Source organism: Apostichopus japonicus, chromosome 3 (assembly GCF_037975245.1).
Source record: "Apostichopus japonicus isolate 1M-3 chromosome 3, ASM3797524v1, whole genome shotgun sequence".
Lineage (NCBI taxonomy): Eukaryota > Metazoa > Echinodermata > Holothuroidea > Aspidochirotida > Stichopodidae > Apostichopus > Apostichopus japonicus.
The window spans coordinates 17,695,275-17,719,295 of NC_092563.1; the positions used below are offsets into that span (position 1 = coordinate 17,695,275).

Below are 24,021 nucleotides of genomic sequence, written 5' to 3' on the forward strand. Positions count from 1 at the left end.
GCAAAAATTTTCTCTGTACTTAGTACAATGCATGGTAGCAATCTGCGCTCCGCGCTAGCGATTCCGCCTGACCCGACAGATCAGCTGTGTGACAATGACAAACAGCGGTATTTCGCAACATAACTTTTATCTGCTCCTTGGACTTGGTGAACAATTGAACAAAATTTTCCACTGGATTGTAAGCAAGGGAAGTAAATAGCAAGGTTTCGTGTCCTTCATGAGTAAGCAGGAGAGTAGATGAGAACTATTCCTTTCACTTCGTAAGTTACCCTACGAAGTACAAAGTTAGGCCTACATTAACTATGTTAAACGGTTTGTTTACAACAAGGTATCGTAACTTGGCCTAGTTTGTGTTACTACTAGTAACACTATTTAAGTTGGGCCTAGCCTCTCACTCAGTTTCGCAGTCTGTTACGTTGTGCATAGCCTAAGCTATTAGCTGTACAAAGGCTAAGGTGAAAGTACAATACGGTACTATATACATTAGTGAGGAGTGAGCAAACAAATTAGTAACTAGTGGTAAGCACTAATTACAACGCCTTATCACTATTTTGTAGTTGTAGACGTAACATTGTATTAAAACTGTAGCCTAGGGTAGGCTTTGGCCAAAGTTATCAGTAGGTATCCTTCAAGGTGGACTTGTGGAGTATAAAAGTCTAAATCTAATTAATTTTGGAAACAGTGAGTGAACCCTTAATAACTTCCATTGACTTCACTTCCATTGGAGTGCCTTTAAGAAAAATAACTCCATTGCTGTCTGTGTGATGGCACAGTTGGGTCGGTGCAAGCTTATATGGGTGGAATGCATTCACATGGGCAGCCAGTGAGTAGTTTCAAGTATTGTCTTATACTTTATATAGACATTTTGTGCACAACAAGAATGGATAAAAAAGTCTCACAGGGGGATATTAATTGTTCTTTACATTAATTGGACTCCATTAAACATTTAATACAGTGGAACTAACATCAGTACCTTTACATAATCAAGAGTTAGTGGATAGAGATGATTTCAATAGTTTTGCATCATGGTTTGACTTCACTAAAATTGTAAGCAACACATTGAATGACTCACTGGTAAACTTTGCAGTGGTTTACTTTGTGTTGCTATGGTAAAATCATGAAATTCTGCTTTAGTGTGGCATAAAATCAGGGGCGTAGCGAGCGGGGGGGTGTGGGGGGGTGTCACACCCCCCCAATAATTTGGTCGCTGTCGGCAAATTTTGGGTCTGTCGGCAAAAGGAGAAAAGGTGAAGAGAGCGGAAGGGGAAGAAAGAAGGAAAGCTGAATAGAAAAAGGAGAACGGGAGCTTCTTCCGTGCCAAATTTGACTTAAAATATGCACCAGATTGCATCTAAGGACGTTCAAACTAATTTTTCCAAAGGGGGAGGGGTACACCCCCTCCCCTTAGACCCTCCCCCATTTCAGTCACCACTTCCAGATCCGTCGGCAAATCAAATTTGACTTAAAATATACATCAGATTGCATCTAAGGACGTTTCAAAACTAAAAATTAGACCCCTCCCCCATTTCAGTCACCACTTCCAGATCCGTCGGCAAATCAAATTTGACTTAAAATATACACCAGATTGCATAAGGACGTTTCAAAACTAAAAAATTTCCAAAGGGGAGGGGGACACCCCCTCCCCTTAGACCCCTCCCCCATTTCAGTCACCGCTTCCAGATCCGTCGGCAAATCAAATTTGACTTAAAATATGCACCAGATTGCATCTAAGGGCGTTTCAAAACTAAAAATTTTCCAAAGGAGAGGGGGACCCCCTCCCCTTAGACCCCTCCCCCATTTCAGTCACCACTTCCAGATCCGTCGGCAAATCAGATTCTCCACACCCACCCAACAAAAAACCCTTCGCTACGCCCCTGCATAAAATGTACTGCAGGATGGTAAGGGCCCAAGTAAAATGTACTGCAATATGACAGTTTGAATTAATTCATCAGTTGTGAACAAAGTTTTGAGCGTGGAGAGTAACTAGAGCATTTACAATTAATTGTATGTATGTATGTATTTCAGATCCTCCTGCAAGCAGGAACTCGCGAAGAAGCCTCATTGGCTTATCAAAGCCGCTAGCTGACAGAAGTCATTCTCTTAGATTCATATTTAACGCTCATGATTATGAATTGTCAACAACAATATTAATAACATTTTCTTGTAGATTAAGATGGCAGGAAGACAGGATGGATCTACCAATGAGCAAACTCTGCATCAGCGTAAACCAAGTCAGGGCAAAGGAAATGACAATCAGGCTAAGGTCACAGGTCAGGGTGACAGTCAGGTGACAGCTGAAGATGAAGTTCTATCAGAAAAGAAAAATTATGGCACTGAAGCTGATATGAAGTAAGGCTATGAGAGTGGCAGTACTTGGTTTCTTGATTTTAAGAAACATCCGACGATCAAGAAATTATATACTCCGCTAGAGTTGACCAAATCTGCTTATTTAAGCAAACATGAACAGTGCTCTTTTATAACTTTCCTGCGTTGAAAGGCTTTCCAATGTTTCTTTGGAGTAAGAGTTCCTCCCTCCATGAAAGCCCGTCTAATAGAATGTAAAAATTGCTGATTTATTTCGTTATTCGCACTAAATCCAGAAAGTAGTGCAGTTTATTTATAAATGCATTAAAAGCTGGTTGCAAACGTTTAAGGGACCAATTGCTGATTGGTGGCTTTTAATAGGCAATAAACACTGTTAGCTTATCAAATCTGTTTCAATTGACAACTTTGTAATGTTTGGAAACAATTCTCATTCTGCTCTGAACTTGAGAGAGGTAAAATGGTGATCAAATTTGGTGAATTATGGGATATATGTCATCGAGAGTGGCTCTTACCTACTCACAGTTAACATTATGTGTATTTTAACATTTTTTTTAGTTTTTTATGCAAGTTGTATAATATACAGTACACATGCTTTATTGTAAATGTTTTATAATTTACTATCAGCTTTTTTTAAACTTCTGCAGGGTTCATACAGCTCAAGACTCTCTGCTTAGCAATGCAAGTGGCTTCAACAACTATAGAGGCTTTTTGAATCTTTGTATTGTTCTGCTGGTAAGACAATTACTTCTTTGTTCAATTGGTGGGATTGGTTGGATAAGCAAAATGTATGTATGTATGTACTGTATGTATTTTAGATCCTCCTGCAAGCAGGAACTCGCGAAGAAGTCATCAGTGGCTTATCAAAGCCGCAAGCTGACCGTAGTCAGTCCCTTAGATTCACAATTTAACGTCCATGATTATGAATTGTCAACAACTCTGTAACTGGACGACATACATTAATCTTGGAGTAGCTCAAACTCAGGACCTTATGATTGAAAGGCACTGGTGTTAACCACTGAGCTAACATTCCAAAATCAATTAATTTATAAAAGAATTATTAAATAATGGGAGTCAGTCAATTTGTAAGTGCTCCCATCATTGCACTGATCATTGTAACAAATTTCAAAATAAAAAAAATGTGATGTGTTAAATAACTAAAAAGTACTTATCAGAGAATAATTTAGTGTTCAAATTTTGCACAGCAATTTGTCTTACATCATTTGGTAAACTTTCTTAAGAAAGGAATCTTTTGAATGATCAATGAATTTTACTTTGCAAAGTAATTTGTTGGACCTGTTGCTGTAAATTTCTCACATGCTACATGTCTGTGAACTAATAGCCTTTTTTGCCTTTGCTCAAATAGGCAATGTCCAGTGGTCGTCTTGTCCTGGAAAACTTATTGAAGTAAGTGTTTGTTTTCTTTCTTGGTTTAATATTGAGCAATGCTAGTTGAGTTCATCCATCTTCTCCTTTTTTTGTTAAATGTTCACAAATCACAGTTTTTTTTCTGGTCTCAAAGTTTAGTTTCGTTGTTATCGGTTTGTGACACACAAGAATAACTTTATTTGGACTTAAGGTATAGTTTTATGTCAAATCAGTGCAAAGTGTGATAAAACTAACTGCAAAATGTCAAACGGATTTGGTTAGAGAATGGTTGGATCTCACCTCAGTGTAGTACCTTTTTGGATTTTGCACAAATATGAAGCAATTTTATCACATACATGCATGATCACAGTTAGCGACTTCAATGTGACGATATATATAATTCAATTATATATATATATATTATATATTAGGAATCGAAAATGATTTTGAGTCAGTTAGCATGATGTTTGATCTCTAGAGTAAGGCAAATATCTCACCAAAACAGAACTAGTATTGTTCACTACAGGTGACAAATGCCTACAGTGGAATTACGACCTTCCTTACCGGTTTCGAACCTCTGAACATACAATCAGCATCCATGGCCTAGTGGTTAGAGTATCCACGTATAAAGGGGGGGGGGGCACGGGTGCGAGTCCCAGTGGAGGCTGGAAGTTCTGGATTTTCCAACTCACTACAATTTCAATTATATATATATATATATATATATATATATATATAAATATATATAGTATGTCCTACATGGGGAATTATATATATGGGGGCTTCATTTTCATTGAGAGTAATTGTGGTCTATATACTTTGTTGACCAAAAGTTACTGAAAATACTTATCGGTTCCATGCAGAGAATTAATCAGTGCTCAAACAAAGATTGTGTAGCAGTGTTGATGGCTTTGAATTTTGTCACTTGTAAAACAGTATGGTGCCTGTTAAGAAAAAGGTCCTATATATCTTCATACTTGTTCAGAAATGTGATTTTATTCTGCATAACATTTTGTTGTGCGACTGGATAAATTATTCCATTATTCTGTGTACTAAAATCTACTAGACATCTTTTGCTCTTTGTGTTGAAATTTGACCATTTCTGTGTAGCATTCTGCTTTACATACCAGATTAATGATTCCCATCTTTTGTTTCCCTTTGTTTTAAACCTTAGATATGGTATCTTAGTTGATCCTGTATCGTGGGCATCTGTGCTATGGAATGACCCTTACAGATGGCCCAATGTTACATTAGCAATATGTAAGTTCACCACCCTTTCTCAAATACTTAAAGAGATTATAAGGGTTGTTTCACCAATTTGGAGTCCAACTTTTGACAGCTTTCTCCTCCCCCCTGTTATACTATGTGTCAGTGAGAAATTTTTTGTACGAATTATATTAGCCTACCATTAATTATGTAATAAAAAAGGCGATTGGAAATATTTTTGAGCATAAAAGATGTTTCATCATAGAATGGGCAACCCTTGTTATTAAATTGCTACATTTTTCAAATTCAGTGGTCAAATACAAGTGTTAGAAGGACACCAAGAATGTCAGAAAGTTGGACCCTTCATTCATGGTATTTCCCCTCACTATCATTTTTCCCATGCAGTAATTTTTCTGTTATTAATTCTGATCCATCATTTTATATACGCTTCTGCCATTAGAGCATTTAGTAACATTTAGAGGCCAAATCTGAGAAGGAAAAGACACTAAATGTCGTTATGTATTTTTTTTGTACTTTTTGCAACAAATATGGGAGCATAAACAATTATAAGCTATATAGAGTTATAGTTAATGGAAAAGCTTTCTTGTCAACTCGACTAGATATGACTGTTGCAACAAATAAAACAGTCTGGTTTCAGCTTTCATTCAACATCATTGGGTGGGTCTTTAGAAACAAATGGGGGAAATTCTATGTTATTATTTCATGTAGTCATCAGGTGAATTATCATACAGATTTAGTACTTATTTCATGCATCTTTTTTTTTCGTTTTCTCACATCCTATAGGTATCAATTACTTCATTCTATTTTCCTTTGTTGTCGAGAAATTAACCACCAAGGTAAAATAATTTACGCCTTTTCTTTTCATCTTTGTTTTCACTGTCATAAAAGTCGAAGGATACCTGAGTGGGGCAATGTTGCTGATAATGCTGTAGTTGAAGTCTCTTTGCTTTAATATACACCCTGGGGGTCACTGTTTCCAATCCAGTCCTTGCCAATAGGATCTTAGCTATTTCAAAATTCATTTATTATTTGCTAGTCCGGTTTGTGTTCATAATTAACTTTATTGACAAGAAGTCATCGTAGTCATATTTTTGCCAGATTGCCCACATATTGTTCCATAAATGTAGTTCCTTCTGTGTGTTAGTAATTAACAAAGCAGTTGGATTGTGTAACATGAACATTGTGAATTAAGAAAATTAATTAACTTTGTGAGTCAATGTTTTTATTCTTTTTCGACAGTTACACCTTTCTGAAAACTTGTTCGATTTTCTCAGCATGGGAAACCTTGTCGTCTTACTCTTGTTTCCGGTAATTGTCATCACCGTTGTGGAACCTAATCCAGGTAAGAATTGCCATGGTAACCAGACATCAAACACAGGGTTGGCCCTTTTTTCCCAGAGGGGTGTCTCCTCTCACCCTTTCTGAGCTTGAGAAACAATAGTACAGGAAATGTCTTTACCAGGTTCAACAAACTAACGTTCAAACTTTGTAACTGTTTATTGCAGCTTTATAGGTTTATATCTCACTGTCACCGTTTACATCCAATTGTTGTGTTGTTTGTTTTTCATTATCATTTCTTTTACTGTATCAAAGGGTAGAAAGTTGTATGTATTCTTTTCCAAAACTACAAGAAACAAACAACCTTGTTCACCACAAAGAGTGTGTTTATGCTCTCTGTCAAGTTAATCCCTTCCAGCAATAATGAAGAAATGAACACATTGTTTTCTTAAATAGTTAAATGTTGTGAAAGGAACTTGGCTGTTAAATTCCAGTGAACGTGAGATGAGTGTACAAAAGGCTTGAAACTAAGGACAGAAACTGTACGTTGAACTGACTATTCGGAGAATACTAACAGTCTACTGTATATCCCTTGAAATTGCCAGCATTTTACAATGGTCTTACGTTCATGCTAACGTTTATTTTTCACCAACGAAGCTTAGTTATAGACTTCCTGCATGATCAAAACTGAACCGATTCTTATTCTTTTTGTAAAGTGAAAGTTACAAACAACCCCATCCAGGTCACTTCCTGAATACTAAGATAACAAACTGATACTACAGAACTAGAGTTCTTTGGCAGCATTCCATATGAGAGTTTATTTATATCTCTGACTCTATTGGCTATGCCTTATGTAGTAACGGTCCAAAATAGGGTTGTCTATTCCTAAAAAGGAAAGTTTTGGATATTCTACATTGCATCTATTTTGTTATGAGAACTGAAAGTAGTGTTATACAAATTGGTTTTTAAAGGTACGGCTTATTTAAAAATGTTGGTTGTTATTCTTTTCATAATCTAGTTGCACTGCATTTACACTTTTGTATTGATTGTATTAACAGGATTTGACCTAACAACAATTTCCTAAGGGGAAGCAATGGCTTATATGTGAAATGCATTGTACAAAACATTTGGTATAAATTCCGTTTTGAATATTGTGAGTGAGCAAAAATAGTCTGACGCAAACACCCCCTTGACCATAAGTCTAATCAAGATCAAACCTGGTGGTTAGGTGCCTGACCGTGTAAACTCCTGCATGATAGGTCAAAGATCAGAAAGGTCAAGAAACCTAAAATTGTTTTTTTTTATCCATTTTCTGTTTATCAACATGTAGGAAAATGGCATTAATCCGCATGATATGTAGAGAATGATGAGACAATATTTAAAAATAATATCAGTTTAGGATTTGGTCAAAGGTCAATTGAGTTTAATGGTTTAAAATTGGTCTGAATTGTGCGAAAAAGTGAGTCGTGAAATTCTCCTAGATCATAAGTCCAATCAAGTTCAACCTTGGTGGGTAGGTATCTGACCATGTTAACTTTTGCATGGGGGATCGATAATGTTGTATGTCAAAGTTCAATGGTCAAGATATCTTAACATTTGGTTTTTAGCCATATTCTGCATGCCAACATGTTGAAAAAACTCATTACACCAAACAATATGTAGAGAATGATGACGCACATTTTGTAATAAGACGGATTTAGGGTCAAAGTTCAACTGAGTTCAAAGTTAAGACTGGTCCAAATTGTGGAAAATGAACACAAAAAAAAAGGAATAATATTCATAGTACAATGCTTTAATATATCTTTCCAATGCTTATAAAAATCTTGGTACAAACAAACAATAATTAAACTAATTTGATTGATGATGGTTGATTACATTGAGCATCATTATCATTGGGGGTCGACAGCTCAGTTATATTTTGAAAGTGAGAATACATTGTTCTTCATGCCATATTTGCCCAGGTAATGTTCCCTAACCGACCTTGGACTTCAGGGATGTATGTAGCCCACATGACCATCCCTCTACAGTTAGCATAGCAGTAACTGTCAGGGCTGCTTCAGAATGTTTAGCAATATATAATGGATGCTCTGACTCAGTGAGTCTGTTCTTTAATCCAAGTAAATAAAGCTTGTAAATTACATCTGGTCTGAAGTGTTTTATTGAGAGGATGAGAGAGGATGAGTAAAAACAAGTAATCTAAATAAATCATACAAACACACGTAATGGAGGTTTCCTGATCACTTTCTTAAAGATTTCAAAAAGTCTGTGAAATTTGGTCTATTTACTGACCAAATACCCGTGAAATTTGTCATTGCCAGTAGGGAAAAGAGGTACTGGCATTTTTCTGCCAGATGCCATTCAAGTTTGATAAATCGGTTAATAATCTTTGGTCAAAAAATTATTTTCTCTTCTATTTAATGTACTTGCTTTTATTTATCAACATATTAGTGCTCTTTTAGTTAGTTGCTGCAATACTTTCTTTTTGTGATCAAAAAGATCACAAGTTGATTTTTTGTTAATATCCTTTTAAAATTCAAATTTTTAATATCACAATTTGCTTCTGCACTCAAGATGTTTAGAGCAGACTTTTCCTTTTTTAAATCTAAATCTTAAATAAAGCTTTGAGTGTTGTCTACACTCTTGTCTGTCCTTCTGACTGTCTTCCTTATTCTGTCTGTGTGTACACACATCTGTGAGTTTACTACTTGCCTTGTTATTCTACTTAAGTTTCATCTACTTAAAGTCCCAATGATAAACACTTTGAAATCATCTCAATGTTTCATTCACACTTTGTTCTCTCGTGTTGTCATTACGGTTCTATTCTAAGCCACTCTGTTGTATACTTTAATGAATAATTGCTTCTTATTTATAGAAGCCCAAAATAAAATATAAAATATTGTGTAAACTAACCGTGAATGAAGAAAATCTTCAGGGACAGTTTGTAAAGCAAAGTTTAGAGGAACATGCATTTGTCACAAATACAATAGTGTTAACATTCTGTCCAAATTTACATTCAACTTTCTTACAGTGCATCTTTTTAGATATGTCAGATATTGGCAATTCCAGTTGTCACATTTTAGGAGTGTTAGCTCAGTGGTTAACGCCGATGCCTTTCAATCAAAAGGTCCCGGGTTCTAGTCCCAGATTAATGTATGTCGTCCAGTTACAGAGTTGTTGACAATTGACAATTCATAATCATGGATGTTAAATGTGAATCTAAGAGACTGACTTCGGTCAGCTTGCAGCTTTAATAAGCCAATGAGGCTTCTTCGCGAGTTCCTGCTTGCAGGAGGATATAAAATACATACAAATACATACATACATTTTATATAAAATGTGAACTTGAAACAAAACAAAACATGATGTCATAGATGCACACATTGCATATAAAAAGGGTCTTCTTTATTTCTCATGTAAATATTTGACAGTCTTAATATCTTACTTTTATTTTTCTCTTACCAGTGGGAGCATGCTTTGCTCTGGGGATGTATGCCATGGCTGCCATGAAGTTATACTCCTACCACGTCGTCAATCAGTGGTGTAGACAAGCGATCGGGGAATCGAAGAAGAGGAAAAAAAGTTTAAAGAAGACACCACCGTCGTCTCCAAAGAAAGAAACCAATCAAAAGACTGACCTGGAGAAACCCAAAGGTAAGGTTAGAGATCAGCTGTGGTTGTTTTTGAAAATAGAAGTTATTCATTTTCTCATTTTCAGACAAACATTTCAGAGGTGGGTCGTTCTTGTTTTTGACTGTATAGGAGAGTGCGTACTCGTTGAGTGCGTACAGTCCGTACTCGTTTTTATTTTTTTATGTTTTTTGTTGTTTTTGTTGTTGTACTGTACTGGTACTTTTGGTAATGGATATATGTACTCATAGTCATAATTGGATCAATGTCGGAAATGTAGTATTATGACCCTATAATGCAACACTAAAAGCCTGGTCATGCTACAAATATACCATGGGCGATAATGTAAACGAATCTTTTATTTGTTAAAAACATCTTCATCGCAAGTGGTAATTGTTACGTTTAGCCAAGGGCTGAATTTTGTTTGACATTTGTAGCACATAGCCTGTATTAAACGTCACTAATTGATAACTTGATCTCCCAGGCTGATTCTGAAGACCGATTTAAAGAGCGATGGGTCCAAATTGCAGGCTTTGACTGAAAGTAGGCAAATAGGTGGGCAGTAGCAGCTTCTAAAATAGGATATGATGATAAAAGTTAGTTTGTATCTTCCAACTTGATTGTGATCATAACAGGGTAGTTTATGGACGGGCCCATTAAACTATGTACTCAATGCATGTTGCACTTGCTAGTTAGGCCTATATACTATTGTGTGCATTGGGATGTGTTCCACGCTACATTTGTGTTGTGCAGACTTAAATATTTTGGCATAGCTGTGAAGTATGCATCAATTTCATAATAATATCTTGCAACACTGCTATAGTTTTTTATATATAGCTATAACATGCTTTACTGCATAATAAACTAGCCTTTAGTATGCATACTTAGAGCTCTGTATGCAAATGTTTGTACCCATCCCAAGTGAAATTCTAATTGTACTAATGTTGTTGTACTAAAAGTCTGCTTTTAATACAAACCTTTCTACTTGTATGGTTTGTATTCTTTGGTAATTTCTCTATTTGTATTTAAGAATTAAACGTGAAATTTACTCTCTTTTTTTCCCCTCTCTCTTCAACTTTCAAGATTCTTCAACTGAAAATGGAGATGCTCTCCATGTGAGTGAAACAGTACAGCAAGAATACCCACAGAATATTAATTTGAAAGGTAAACTATTCTTTGGGACAATTGTCTGTCTCTTGAAAGGACGGGTGCAATCTAAAATGCTGTCAGTAAATGTTATCCAAGCTACAAAATTGAGTGCCAGAATATATATTATGTACAGGTGAAATTAATTGTGGTTATATACCCTAACAAAAATATATTGAATGTGTAAAAGTAAGTTGGCCTGACATTTCGATCCTAGCAGGATCTTCTTCAAAGGCTAAATGACAAGTAACAGAAACAGAAGGGACAAAAACACGGACAGAATATAGACAGGTTAATGAGCATGGTGAACACAAAGAGATAGATGTAAGGGATGGAGAGAAGAAAGAAAGAAACAAATATTGAAAGTACTGTAGAGGATACTTTGAAGTTTATCATAGGCAACTGTTTTAAAGAAACACTTTCCCTTGAATTTGAATATTCTTCTTATAGTCTCATTGCCAACCCTTGTCATGTCCCTTGCTCTTAAAACTCTTTCAAATTTCAATTCAAATGTAAAATAAAATTAACGTCTTTTTTATGCACTGTCTGTTTGAAATTCCACAATTATACGAATATAACCAATAATCTGCACCACCAGTTGTTCAAGAGGAAACTTAAAACTGTGTTGTTTTATTTATTTATTGGCCGGCCTATTTTATTGGTTTGTTATTATATAATAAACGTTTTACTTTCACTGCTGTTAGAAGTGAAGACTTTCTCTAGTAGCTCCAATTTCTAAGTTCATTTTTGCACTCTCTCCCTGTTGCTGCAGATATCTACTACTTTATGCTCGCCCCGACTTTGTGCTACGAGCTTAATTTTCCAAGAACGGAGAGAATAAGGAAAAGGTTTTTAATTCGAAGAATTGTCGAATTGGTGAGTGCTCCGTTCATCCATTCATTTTCTTCTTTGTCAATCCTATTCATGTCTTTACTTTAAAAAAATGGACAAGGTGTTTGAAAAAATATAAGACAATCTATCATAACAACTCTTTCTCCTTTTTGTGTTCACAGGTATTTTTGCTCCAATTGAGCCTTTGTTTAATACAACAGGTGAGATCTGGAATTTTTATATATTTTTTATTTTGGTCATAAAATATTTAACAACTGAATACAGTTTACTGTTGCAGATTCCATTTCATTAACGACACTATGCAACTAATAGTACACCTGCCGTAAGGCTCACCAGGTTTACTTCATCTCATGTTTGTGGCACAATTTTTTTATAAACGATGCATTGACGAGGCCTTAAACATCCAATGCACAGTAATAACATGTGTGTATGCCTTTGTATGTTATATGTTTGCGTGTTGTTGTGTATTTATGTGTGTGTAGGTTCAGATATGTTTGTATGTTGCTATATGTCTGTGCAAGGCATTGTGTACGTTTGTGTTGTTCTCATACATTTGTAGGTCATCCTTATTTATTGTTTTGTTTTTTTTAATTCAGAAATGTACTTGACATGCGCATGATGTGTATATAAAGTGTCTCATTGCTTTATTCTTTGACTTCACAGTGGATCGTACCACTAGTCTACAATGCCATGAAACCATTTTCGGTGAGTTTTTTTTTTTCCTTCTTTTTCTTATTTTGCCTTTATATGGTTTTTGCCATTTTTGGAGTATAAAAATGATGGCGTGTATCCTAAGAAATGTTCTTTGCACTTTCATTGATGTCAGAGCATGCTTATGTACAGATGTCTTATCACCAGAGGATGATGGGATGGGGGTGGGGGAGGGAGAGAGGGGGTCAGGAAGAGGTCAAAGCAGGTATTGTGTGAGGGTGAATTTCCCCTCTCCAACCCATCACTCAGGTGTATAACAATAAACAATGATATAATGAAAACATCGGTGTAGCTCTCGAAATTTCAGTGTGTTTATTCTCAGAATTTCATTTACATCACATTGAATATACTAGATTAACTATTTACTTTCTGTTTTCAAATGTTTCTTTTGGAATGAAATTGAGTGATTTTATTTTTTATTTCAATAGGAAATGGATGTGACTAGAATGGTGGAAAGGATACTTAAACTTGCCGTAAGCGTTTTCTTCCAGTTTTCACTCAAATTAAAATTTCCTACTTGAAATTCACCATTCATTGCCTATTGTCATGTTGTTTCAAGGGGAAACGTCAAACAAGTAAAATCAATGTGATCAGAGTTTATGGGAACGATTTCTCAGGTACCATCGAAAGCTTTTATAACCCCTAGAAGCTGTAACAGATAGTTTATAATTTCATATTTTACCTAGATGCTTAATTTACCGCAAGTTTTCCCTCTGCTGTCTTCATTGTTTTTGTTTGTCGTGATTATCACTTTTATAGATATGGCTTGTTGATGAGGGCTACAGTGGTTTTGAAATTTTATTGATGCTTTTTTCTTCTACCGACCCGCCCACCCAGCACTAAACTGTCCTCTTCCTACAGCAGAAAGACAATAAATAAAAGTGCAATTAAGTTCCTCTCAGAAAAATAATATGAATGGATTTACTAACTTTCCCCCCCATAGTGAACAAACTGACGACTAAAACTGTCATAATTTGATAGCATATTTGTCAAAGTTAATTTCATTCCATTTTTTCTCCTCTCTTTCACAGGTTCCAAATCATTTTATCTGGCTTTGCTTCTTTTACTTTTTCTTCCATTCTTATCTTAACATTTTGGGCGAAATTTTGAGGTTTGCCGACCGAGAATTCTACAGAGATTGGTGGTGAGTCGACAAAATTTCATCATCTGCATTTTATTACTATCACTTTCAAGTGATTCATTGATCTTGATATCAGTTCCTGGGCTGAGGGTAATATCAATTAACCTGATTAAAATGGCTGTATTGGATATGCGCACAATCTCAAATCAATCTTAAAGGTCAATACAAAGCCATGTAATACTATAATTGGAAATAAATAAAATGCAAGAAATAATGGAAGCAGAACAAAACAGAGCGATAAAACTTATCATCTGCCTGGGATATTACCTGGAAGGCAGTTACTTTATGACATTAACACATGTGCACCTGGCTCATTACTTTTACATCAAATTCTATTGGCCTATTTGAAATTACTCTTGACATGATTTAGGCCAGGTGGCATAAGCTGCCCTCTGTCTTTGAAGTCTGTGGCTGTTTTCTCATGGTTTTCTATAGGTAGTGTGAGTCATATTCTGAACATAGCTAAGGAATGTTTCATGCTCTGTTTATGAACATTTTTACCATGTCTTGTAGGAATTCAGAAACAGTCGGTTATTTCTGGAGGAATTGGAACATACCAGTCCACAAGTGGGCAAGAAGGTAAGATTAGGCGTTTAAGTAAACACATTTTCCAAGAATTGCAGTAAAGAATCTCATGAGATTGTAATTTGTACTGTGTTCATGAAATAATATGATAGCTGTAATTTCCAATAGCTTTAGTAGAATCACAGATCTTTCCTGTCAACTTAAGCCCTTGCCCATTCAAACTGAAAAAAAGTTGCACTTTTCTTGGCTAAATCTATGGACGTATAATGTGAATTAAGCTGTCATTTTCCGTTATTAGCTCCTCACATCACCATCGATCATCACCTGGTTACATTTGTGTTGTCCAATTTCATCCTACTGCTCAAGAAGCCACGTAATATTTTATTTGCTAAGTGGGTGCAAGTGTCCCCCCCCTCCCCTCCCTCCACCATCCCTCCACCATCTTTTGTTCCCTTGCTAAAAATTTGGAAAGATTGCACTTCTTGAGTTTTTAATTATTGCACCTGTTCGGCCAACTCAGTTTATTACTTTACATCCTTCAGTGTGTGTTTTACAAAGCAAGTGTGTGGATAATTTACTGTCCATTCCCAAATGGGTCGTACCACCAGGCTTGATGTACATCAGTGGTATACCATCTATGTATAACTGGCAATACTATTCAATAATATCATTTATTCTGTAACATCTTTTCGTTTGTTAAATATTTGCCGGGGAATTTTTAACGACATTCCAGACATCATTGTATAGCCAGTGTACAATCATAGCAGTACAATCAATATTCTAACAAAGTATTTTGACCATCTTCCTCCTTTGACAGGCATGTCTACAAACCAATGAGAAGGAAAGGCTATACAGCCTATTCTGGTCAAGTGGCTGTATTTATCATGTCGGCTATTTTCCATGAGGTAGGCAAAGGAAAAAATTACTCAAATGATTTCTATTCAGTCAGCAGTTTGACGTTATAGCTGCTCCAGTTGCATTTGCATAATTCCTCTTTAATGTAGAATTTTAATTATTTTAAGTAAATGATGAGTTTAAGAAAATTAATATCAATTGCAATTACCATCCACCTTGAAGCCTGCCACCTGATGCACCCCCCCCCCCCCTCCCCCATCCGAAAAACTCATGTATGACTCTCCTTCAATTGCTTGAATTTCTTCCTCCCTGAATCCACTCCTCCTTGAATCCGCTCCTTGAGTTCCCTCCTCCCTCTCTTCCCTGATTTACATCCTCTCTGACTCCTCGCAGATTCCTGATATTCATCCTCTTCCTTGAATTTCCACATTGCTATTTCCCATCTACCTGGACTTTTCCTTCTTCTACTTACTCTGTAAGTTCCCAGCTGGTAGTAGATATGCTTCACCACATCTATCTTCATGTTTTTTCTTTTCAGTATCTTGTCAGTGTTCCCTTACACATGTTCAAGTTGTGGGCTTTCATGGGAATGATCATGCAGGTAAGGCTTATAGGTTATCTGTTATGATTTTCTGCAAGAGCTAACTTCCTTACTTTGCTGTCAACCAAGTAGTAGATTGGTGAATGGGCATTACAGAATCACACATCAGTGACCAGTTTAGAAATTGCTTTTGGCACAATAGAAAAGTCCTTAAAAACTCTCTAAATTCATTTGTTTTTCAATGTCTTGCCAACTGAGCTATGCAGCTCACTAGAAATGTCAGTCAACTTTAGTTTGTTTACTCTTCTAAATATGATTTTACTTTGTTGACTTGAAAGTATGAACTGTGAGTTTTAGTTTATCATTTTCTTCCCAAAAGTTAAACAATTTTTGGATTCTTGATAGAATCAACATATCATGCTAGTGGTTTTTTTCTTCACTTGACTGGAGAAAGATTATATATATATATATTTTTATATTTTTATTTTTTATCTTACATATTTGATGATCATTCCATCAAGAGTCCAAACAATGTACAATTCATAAAAACATACATTATGATCATTAGTCAATATTATCAACAACAACAACAACAAATAAATCATTAAACTTCAAATAAAGATTTCCAGTTATGCCTTCTGATATCAAAAGCTGACAAATAGTTTTATACATAAACTTTTATTTTGGGAATGCGGCTTCACCCAGAAACAATGGAGGGATTTTCAAAACTGGATTCAAATCAAATTGAATATCATTATTGCAGTTAGTAAAGAGCTTGTTCTGTCTGGAAATTATTTGTACAAAGACTATGTGTTTAATAACATCCTTCTGGTTCTGAAATTTTGTGTTTACAAAAGTAAGGTTAAAAATGAGAAACCTCCCTTTAGCTATGGTAAAATTGATTTAAAGAATTCTTATCTTAAAGAGAAAGATTATATGATTGATTTTGATAATATCCGACGCTCATTTCTTTGGCAGATTCCGTTGGCTTACGTCGTGTCCATGTTCTTCACACGACATTATGCGAATATGGCGGTTTGGCTGTCCATCATCATTGGTCAGCCTGTGGCAGTTTTGATGTACGTCCACGATTATTATGTCATCAATTTTGTGACCACAAATGAAAGCAGCATAAACAGCACAGCGACATAGTTGTCACAGGGAATCGTCAGAGGTCAAAGGTCGATAGAACATAGAGGAAGTAATGTGCTGCAGCTGTATGTATGCTATATCCATCGCAAGTCTAACCACGGAGGAGAAGATTTGTAGAAGATTACCTAAGAATGGGTCATTATAAGAAAACTGGTTCTATTAAATGTTGTGATGTAAGGTTTTCTAAGTGAACTTTCCATTACACTGGACAAGGCCAAAGGTCATCAAGAACATTCTAGGAAAGTTACCACTTTCTAAGGAATAAGATTCTTGTGATTGGTTAGTGGTTGGGGCCAAATGTTTCACCTCACCAGGCAAGTCCAAAGGTTAAAGATAAGCCCATAATAGCCATCTTCGATGAACCTGTTGTTACCTTTTAGTGGTGCTGGAAGAATTGCCGACTATTTTCGTGGAAATTTATTTTGTGATATGAAGTTTTTGAAAGAATAGTATTTACCCACACAAGAAAAGTTCAGAAAATGACGATTCATTCTAAGGCCCCAGTTGGTCAACTTTTATGTATTTTTATTATTGCTGTAAGGGTGAGAACTCTTTTCATTTAGAGCTTCTGGCTAGCAAATGCCTTAATAAGGCATGTTTCCATGACAACACTTGTATAGGACTACCACAGTAAACCTTTGTACATGTCTGATGTAACAATAAGGAGGGTAAATGTGTGCCGTGATACTTCATACAGTGAAGTTTAAATGTTCTCTGGCATGACTAATCACCCATTAATGTGCAGCAGCAGCACCTTTAGACATTACATAGAAGTTTCAGGTCTACTCAAACATGTCATTTTAAATAGAAAAGTGTACATTATACTGCTATTAGAAGTCCAACAAAGCACAAAAGACATGCATGAGAATTGCAATCAGGGGAGCATGCTGTTAGTACATCTCCCATTTACCTTTTGCTAATTAAGTCTAGTTTGGGTGGTGATGAGTTTTTGTCTCATCTTAAGCAACATGGATTAATTAAGTCATTTAACCCCAAAAACAGATGTCAGTTTCTGATTATGGGTGAGTCTGTTATAATTTTGGAATCGTGGACATTGCACTGCCAAGAAGTATGTTTTCTATTAATGAAATTGAACGTGCACTAAGACAGTGGTCCGTAGCACTGGGATTGCAGAAGATACTTCATTTGCTAACAGGGTCGATGTGGAGTGAGTAATTACTTTGACCGGATATGATGTGTGTCACACGCTCTCTTGAAAAGACGCCGGAGGAGAATGAGTTCACGAGTCCATGAGTAGTAGTTTCCAGTTAATCTATTGTACACTATTTACAGTGCTTTGTAATGGAGGGTAAAACCCTGAAATGAATACAATTAAAATATATGGTGACTCAATGTGAGTGACACGAAAAATGAACAAATTGTAGAAATGCTTTATACTTATCATGAACGTAGTTCAGATAACCATTGTATGCTGACCCATATCAATGCTTTACTAATAACCCAATTCATTCAATAAAATAATGGTTACACAAATCAGTCTTTTCCTCGTTTTATTATCATTCAAATACTTTAAACTCATTCACTCTAATTAAAATGAGGTCGTACTTAACATTAAATTACTTTACTTTGTAACCTCAAGACATATCTATCAGGAAATCCCAGTTTTCTGGAATCTGGTATGGTACTAGTTCAGAGTTTATACTACAACCTGCCATCAAATGTACCTATGGTACTAGTTCAGTGTTTATACTACAACCTCCCATCAAATGTACCTATGGTACTAATTCAGTGTTTATATTCCAACCTCCCACCAAATTTATCTATGGTACTAGTTCAGTGTTCATATTCCAGCCCCCCCCCCCCCCCCACCAAATCTACATGTTTATATAAACACCAACCTGCCACCAAATGTACCAATGGTAGTTCAGTGTTCATATTCCAACCTCCCACCAAATGTATCAATAGTACTAGTTCAGTGTTCATTTTCCAACCCCCCACCAAGTTTACTTATGGTACTAGTTCAGTGTTCATATTGAATTCCAACCTCCCACCAAATTTACCTATGGTACTACTTCAGAGTTCATATTCCAACCTCCCACTAACTTTACCTATGGTACTAGTTCAGTGTTGATACTACAACCTCCCACCAAATGTACTTATTGTACTAGTCCATATTCCAACTCACCAAATTTACCTATGATATTCAGTGGCGGATCCAGGATTTCGCCGAAGGGGGGGCCCAGATGGGAAATGCCTAATCGTCGTCCTGGGGGAGGGGTCTAAGGGGAGTAGGTGCCCCCCTCCCCTTTGGGAAAATTTCACAAAATATGGAGGTCCTCGGTGCAATCTGGTGCTACTTTTCGTGAAAGTTTGGAGTAAAATTTATTTCCAATAAATCATGTATTCATGGTTTGCCGGGCATATATTTGCAATTTCGAGCAATGAGCTGGGATTTACGTCTTTGGGGAGTAGGTGGTGATGCAAACTACTTTTTACCAGGCTACTCCAGGCCATTTCATCTTGGATGCCCCCTTCCAGATGGAGACTATTGATGCAGTCAGAGTGCCCCTCTCACCTTCACTTTATCAGAATGATGGTGTACTCTTTTTGCAAATATATTTTACAAAAAATCACACGCACAGTGGCGTAGCTAGGATTTTTTGAGTGGGGGGGGGCCATGGGGGCTGTTCTTTCTTGTGGGGGGGCGGAGTTTACTATCTAAGCGGAGCGCCACCTTGGTTGGCGCGGAGCGTACAGAGAAAATTTGAGATTTCAGCACCCCCCAGATCGCAGGAGATGGCACCTGTGAGGCAAAATAGCAACCAAAAAGATGTGCAACTTTGGTGACAGAAATGCAAAAAAAGTTTTTTCTCTTTCATGCTGACTGGCCTTGCCAACTCAGCCAGACTTTTAACTTGAGGGAAGTTGGCATCATTTGTCGTTTCAAGCTGTCAAGGCCTTTCTCCCAACTCAAACCCCTGTGGGCTACCGGTAGATTTGCAGGATATGCCCACATGTGGACTTAAATAGCATTAGAGGAAGGGGGTGGAAGACTAACACGCATCGATGTTTCGGTAATGGTCCACATTGATGGCTCGGTGATTATTAGGCCATTTATTGGGTTTCTTGAGGCAGCTGTCATCAGAATCTGGCTTTTTGTGCCAATCGATGACCGATAACATGTATTGGTATGTAAATTTCTTCTTCATATATCTAGCAACACGCTAAAAACCCCCCAGATGGCCGGAAACGGCACTTCCCGAGTATTCTAAGCAGCATGTACCTAGCCTGAAAATATGGATCTCATGTCTGCAATTTCAGGCCCCCCGTAGCTACGCCACTGATCACGCATGGGGCACTTTCCCTCGAACGCGGTAAAAAAAAAAAAAAAATCAGGATTTTCAAAAAGGGGGGGCCCGGGCCCCCCCTGGATTAGTTCAGTGTTCCTAACAAAAATTATTTCTTTTGCCCCCCCCTCCCCCAAAGAAAATTTGCAAGTAGCTAGTTGTTAGCTGTCCAATTTCTTATATGTAAAGTAGGCTAGGTGTAACTGTTGAATTAAGCACATAATGGACCTCCTGTAGGCTAAGCATTGATGTTTGATCCGTCTGGAAATCTAACCAGCTGTTTTAAGCTGTGTAATAATTCATTATTTGCCAAATAACATTTTTTTTTCCCTTTGCACTTTTGCAGGTAGTGTTGGGTTGCTAAGTCTTATCTATGTAATATCCAACAGCATCATCATGTGGAAAAAAATTCAATTTCTTAGTAGAACATTTGAATATTTTATGAATATTAACTTTATATAACTTCACAAACTTAATTTCCTTAGCCTTCTGGCTCATTCATCAGTGGCCTCAAATAATTTTAATCCAAAAATACTTCACGCTGCTCATCATCATATCGGTTTTACTATATATTTTTATGTATTTAATTTTTTTTCCGCAGTAGGTAACATTAAAATATTAAAAAACTTAAAGAGAAACAATGGATTATAGATTCTAGCTATTTTGCTTTTATTGTTGTTGATGTATATGTCAGAATCAATGAGAAATAATTGTCATACTTCCTTACAGACAAAATGTGTTTAAATCTATAGATTCAAGACCACACTATCAAACTAAAATATAAATGAATTTGGTAACCAAAATTCTAAATAAAAAAATCACTTCAATTTTGGCAGTATGGTCATTCAATTAATAATTAAACTAACAAAAGGAAAAAAGAACAAAAATGTATAGAAGTATATGAAGATTGTAAATGCTAAAAGTAAAATCCCTTTGATCCTCTGTCACATTCAATGAAAACTAAAAACTAGAGCACCAATGGTGCAGAAGCTCATACCTTTTCGAGCTTAAAAATGTAGGGCCCACAAAACCAATTTTGGGCCCATGAGGGATACCCCCCCCCCCTCCATTAGCAGAATCCTGGCGACACCACTGGCTATAATTCCTATTTTCCCCTTTAAATCCTATTTTACCCACTCTCTCAACAATACCACTGACCTACCCTATTAAACTTTCTCCCCTCTACCTTAGCAGACATAACAAGCACTCCTTACAAGGCATAACTTCACAAGCTGCCTACATACCTCAGGCTCAAAGACTTCTAAGAATCGGCAAGTGCTGATTGGCTATAGGGCTCTCATGCTTACAGTTCAACAGTTAATAACAACTCCCAGTCCTGCTTTAATTCCACTAACAGCCTCTGCAGAGCTTAACCACAAATGTAAACAAACACTGCAGACACTGGGAGACAAATTAAAGGAGCTTTGGCAAAAAGTGAAGGCTCAGATTTTTTTAAACAATGGGGATTAATTGTAATTAATTAACTTTTGACCAAATTTTTTTAGGCATCACCTTATTCATACACAATCCAACAATCATCAGTTCAACTTTGAATATGATCCATCAAAATCTTGAGAAGATTGAGATATTTGAAAATATTACAAAGAATGACCCCCGATGACCCCCTAAATGACCTTTGACCTCAATTTTCCGAACACCCCTCGTAACTCTCATCCCGAGGAACATTGTGACCAAGTTTCATTATAATTGGCCATACACTGTACGAACAGGAGCAATTTGAAAATATAGGACCGCGGCCCGGGCCACAAAAGACCCCTAGTTGATCTCAAATTCATGAACACCCTGAAGGTAAAACTACCATAGTACTATCGTGACAAACCCTCAACATTGTACCATGGAATCTGTAGGAGAAGAATCATTTTGCATATTTCCACAAAATGGCCCATTACAGCCCACAGGTGACCTTTGACCCCAAATTTTGGATCATCTCTGATGGACCTATACCTAATGGTCCTTGTGTCCAAGTTTCATGAAATTCCATCAAACACTGTGCGAGTGGGAGCGGTTTTACCAATTGTTGACGGATAGAGTGATAGAATGATAGAGTGATAGACGCCGCACTGTAACAATAGCTCACACCAGCATGCTGGTATGAGCTAAAAAGACAAGAATTTAAATTCCTGATTTTTTCTATGAGAATTTAAAAGCTCAAAAGTTGTCTATACAGTCTTATATCTCATTTATAATTCCATACATGATCAAGTTAACAAAACTGCCTAGAATAGAGGTCAATGCTAACAGAGATATAAGGAAAGAAAGTCCTTGTGAAATACTGAGAGGCTATGAGGTATACAAGTTTTCATTGCATTACAGGCACAATGTGTTTTAAATCTGTAGATTCATGACCACACTATCAAACTAAAAACCAGAATGCATAAGCGTTATTAGTTTCCATGATGTAACATGAGCAGTTTTCTTAACAAAACTGCCTAGAATAGAGCTACATCTCTTGAAGGTAAAATATTGGTTTATCTGTTAGCTTCATTTAAAATATTGAACTTTCTTCATAACAGCATGTTCTGGTGTCATTAAGAACCAACTTCTTCTTCTTTCATTGTTTTTTTGCTTCCTTGGCAATAAGAATTAATTAGCATTTGTAATCAGCTTGTAACTTCCCTGACTTTTACTTGATCACACCTAAACAAGGAAGAGAAAGTTTTGGAGGCATTTAGTGGTGTAACTTTGAACAACTTTTACAAGAAACCTAATACCAAGGTTCATTTCTAATACAGTATAGACCATTGCTTTAAGAACACTAACTCTGCAAAGAATGGCTAATATGAATAATATTGCATGCAGTAAATAAGTGAAAACTATATTTATATATAAATGTATCTTAAAATTTTTCATCACTATTTGATTAATAGCATTCTGATTAATGGAAGTGCTTTACAAGGCACTTTTGAAGGTTTACTTAAATGATGATTGGTTCATAGTTACATGGAAAGTTGTGACGGGTTCAAAGACGGTCTTTAAGAACACTAACTTCGCAAAGAATGGCTAATATAACTAATATTGCATTCAGTAATACAGTAAGTGTAAAATATATTAATATAAATGTCTATTAAAAATTTAGTTTCATCACTATTTGATTAATAACATTCTGATGAATGGAAGTGACAAGGCAGTTTTGAAGGTTTACATATTTTAATGATGATTGATTCATAGTTACATGGAAAGTTGTGACGGGTTCAAAGACGGTCTTTAAGAACACTGACTTCGCAAAGAATGGCTAATATAACTAATATTGCATTCAGTAATACAGTAAGTGTAAAATATATTAATATAAATGTCTATTAAAAATTTAGTTTCATCACTATTTGATTAATAACATTCTGATGAATGGAAGTGACAAGGCAGTTTTGAAGGTTTACATATTTTAATGATGATTGATTCATAGTTACATGGAAAGTTGTGACGGGTTCAAAGACAGTCGTTTATGTAATGCACATTGGATATTTACTTCATTGCACAAGCCAATACTTCATAAGAAATTTCAAAAAGTTTTAAATTCCCCAAGAAAAACTTGAATGGCCCAATAACTTGACCAGTTCTCTATTCCATGGCCGATAAAATTCCTCCAGAAGATGTCTGGTACTATTGAGCATAATTTTGAACTGTGATTTCCTCTGCTTTCGACTATTTCGGACTTTTCTCATCAAAATGGAAGCCAATTTGGTCTCTGGGAGTGGATCTGTTGAATGGAATAGAAAAAAAAACATGTACAGCAAATTTCATTTCTACAGGAATTTACAGAAAAACATTCTCCTTTTCAACAGTTTCACAGGGGATGTGTAAATGAAGTTCATACATTTATATTCGGCACATTTTCAGCTGACAAACAAGTAGGACATTGGGTTGATGTTATAAGGTTTTTTCATTAAATATTTATGATTGCTGTTCATGACCTGATGAACATTTGTGATTAAGGTTCATAACCTCATTAA

At 36.2% G+C, this 24,021-nt stretch overlaps 2 protein-coding genes across 2 annotated transcripts in view; one reads left to right on the forward strand and one right to left on the reverse strand.

Moving 5' to 3' along the window:
* LOC139965273 (diacylglycerol O-acyltransferase 1-like) lies at positions 1-18,242 on the forward strand. Its single transcript, XM_071967461.1, has 18 exons — positions 1-260; positions 2,168-2,349; positions 2,970-3,057; positions 3,689-3,729; positions 4,865-4,950; positions 5,701-5,753; positions 6,157-6,259; positions 9,658-9,846; positions 10,906-10,986; positions 11,741-11,844; positions 11,982-12,020; positions 12,484-12,525; positions 12,960-13,004; positions 13,563-13,675; positions 14,186-14,251; positions 15,015-15,102; positions 15,591-15,653; positions 16,572-18,242. Exons 2-18 carry the CDS (start codon positions 2,174-2,176, stop codon positions 16,743-16,745), a joined length of 1,551 nt encoding a protein of 516 aa, XP_071823562.1. The 5' UTR covers positions 1-260; positions 2,168-2,173; the 3' UTR covers positions 16,746-18,242.
* LOC139965275 (carbohydrate sulfotransferase 15-like) overlaps positions 17,259-24,021 on the reverse strand; it is a 25,514-nt gene continuing 18,751 nt past the window's right edge. Inside the window, exon 8 of the mRNA XM_071967464.1 lies at positions 17,259-23,768. Within this exon, the coding sequence (XP_071823565.1) occupies positions 23,581-23,768 (188 nt within the window). The 3' untranslated portion in view covers positions 17,259-23,580. The remainder of the gene's footprint in view (positions 23,769-24,021) is intronic.

Excerpts from the sequence above, each read along its gene's own strand:
- LOC139965273 (XM_071967461.1), top strand. The coding sequence starts at position 2,174 with ATGGCAGGAAGACAGGATGGATCTACCAATGAGCAAACTCTGCATCAG. Across the intron at positions 4,951-5,700 it reads CAATGTTACATTAGCAATAT|GTATCAATTACTTCATTCTA; the intron begins GTAAGTTCACCA and ends CACATCCTATAG. Across the intron at positions 14,252-15,014 it reads GTCCACAAGTGGGCAAGAAG|GCATGTCTACAAACCAATGA; the intron begins GTAAGATTAGGC and ends CTCCTTTGACAG.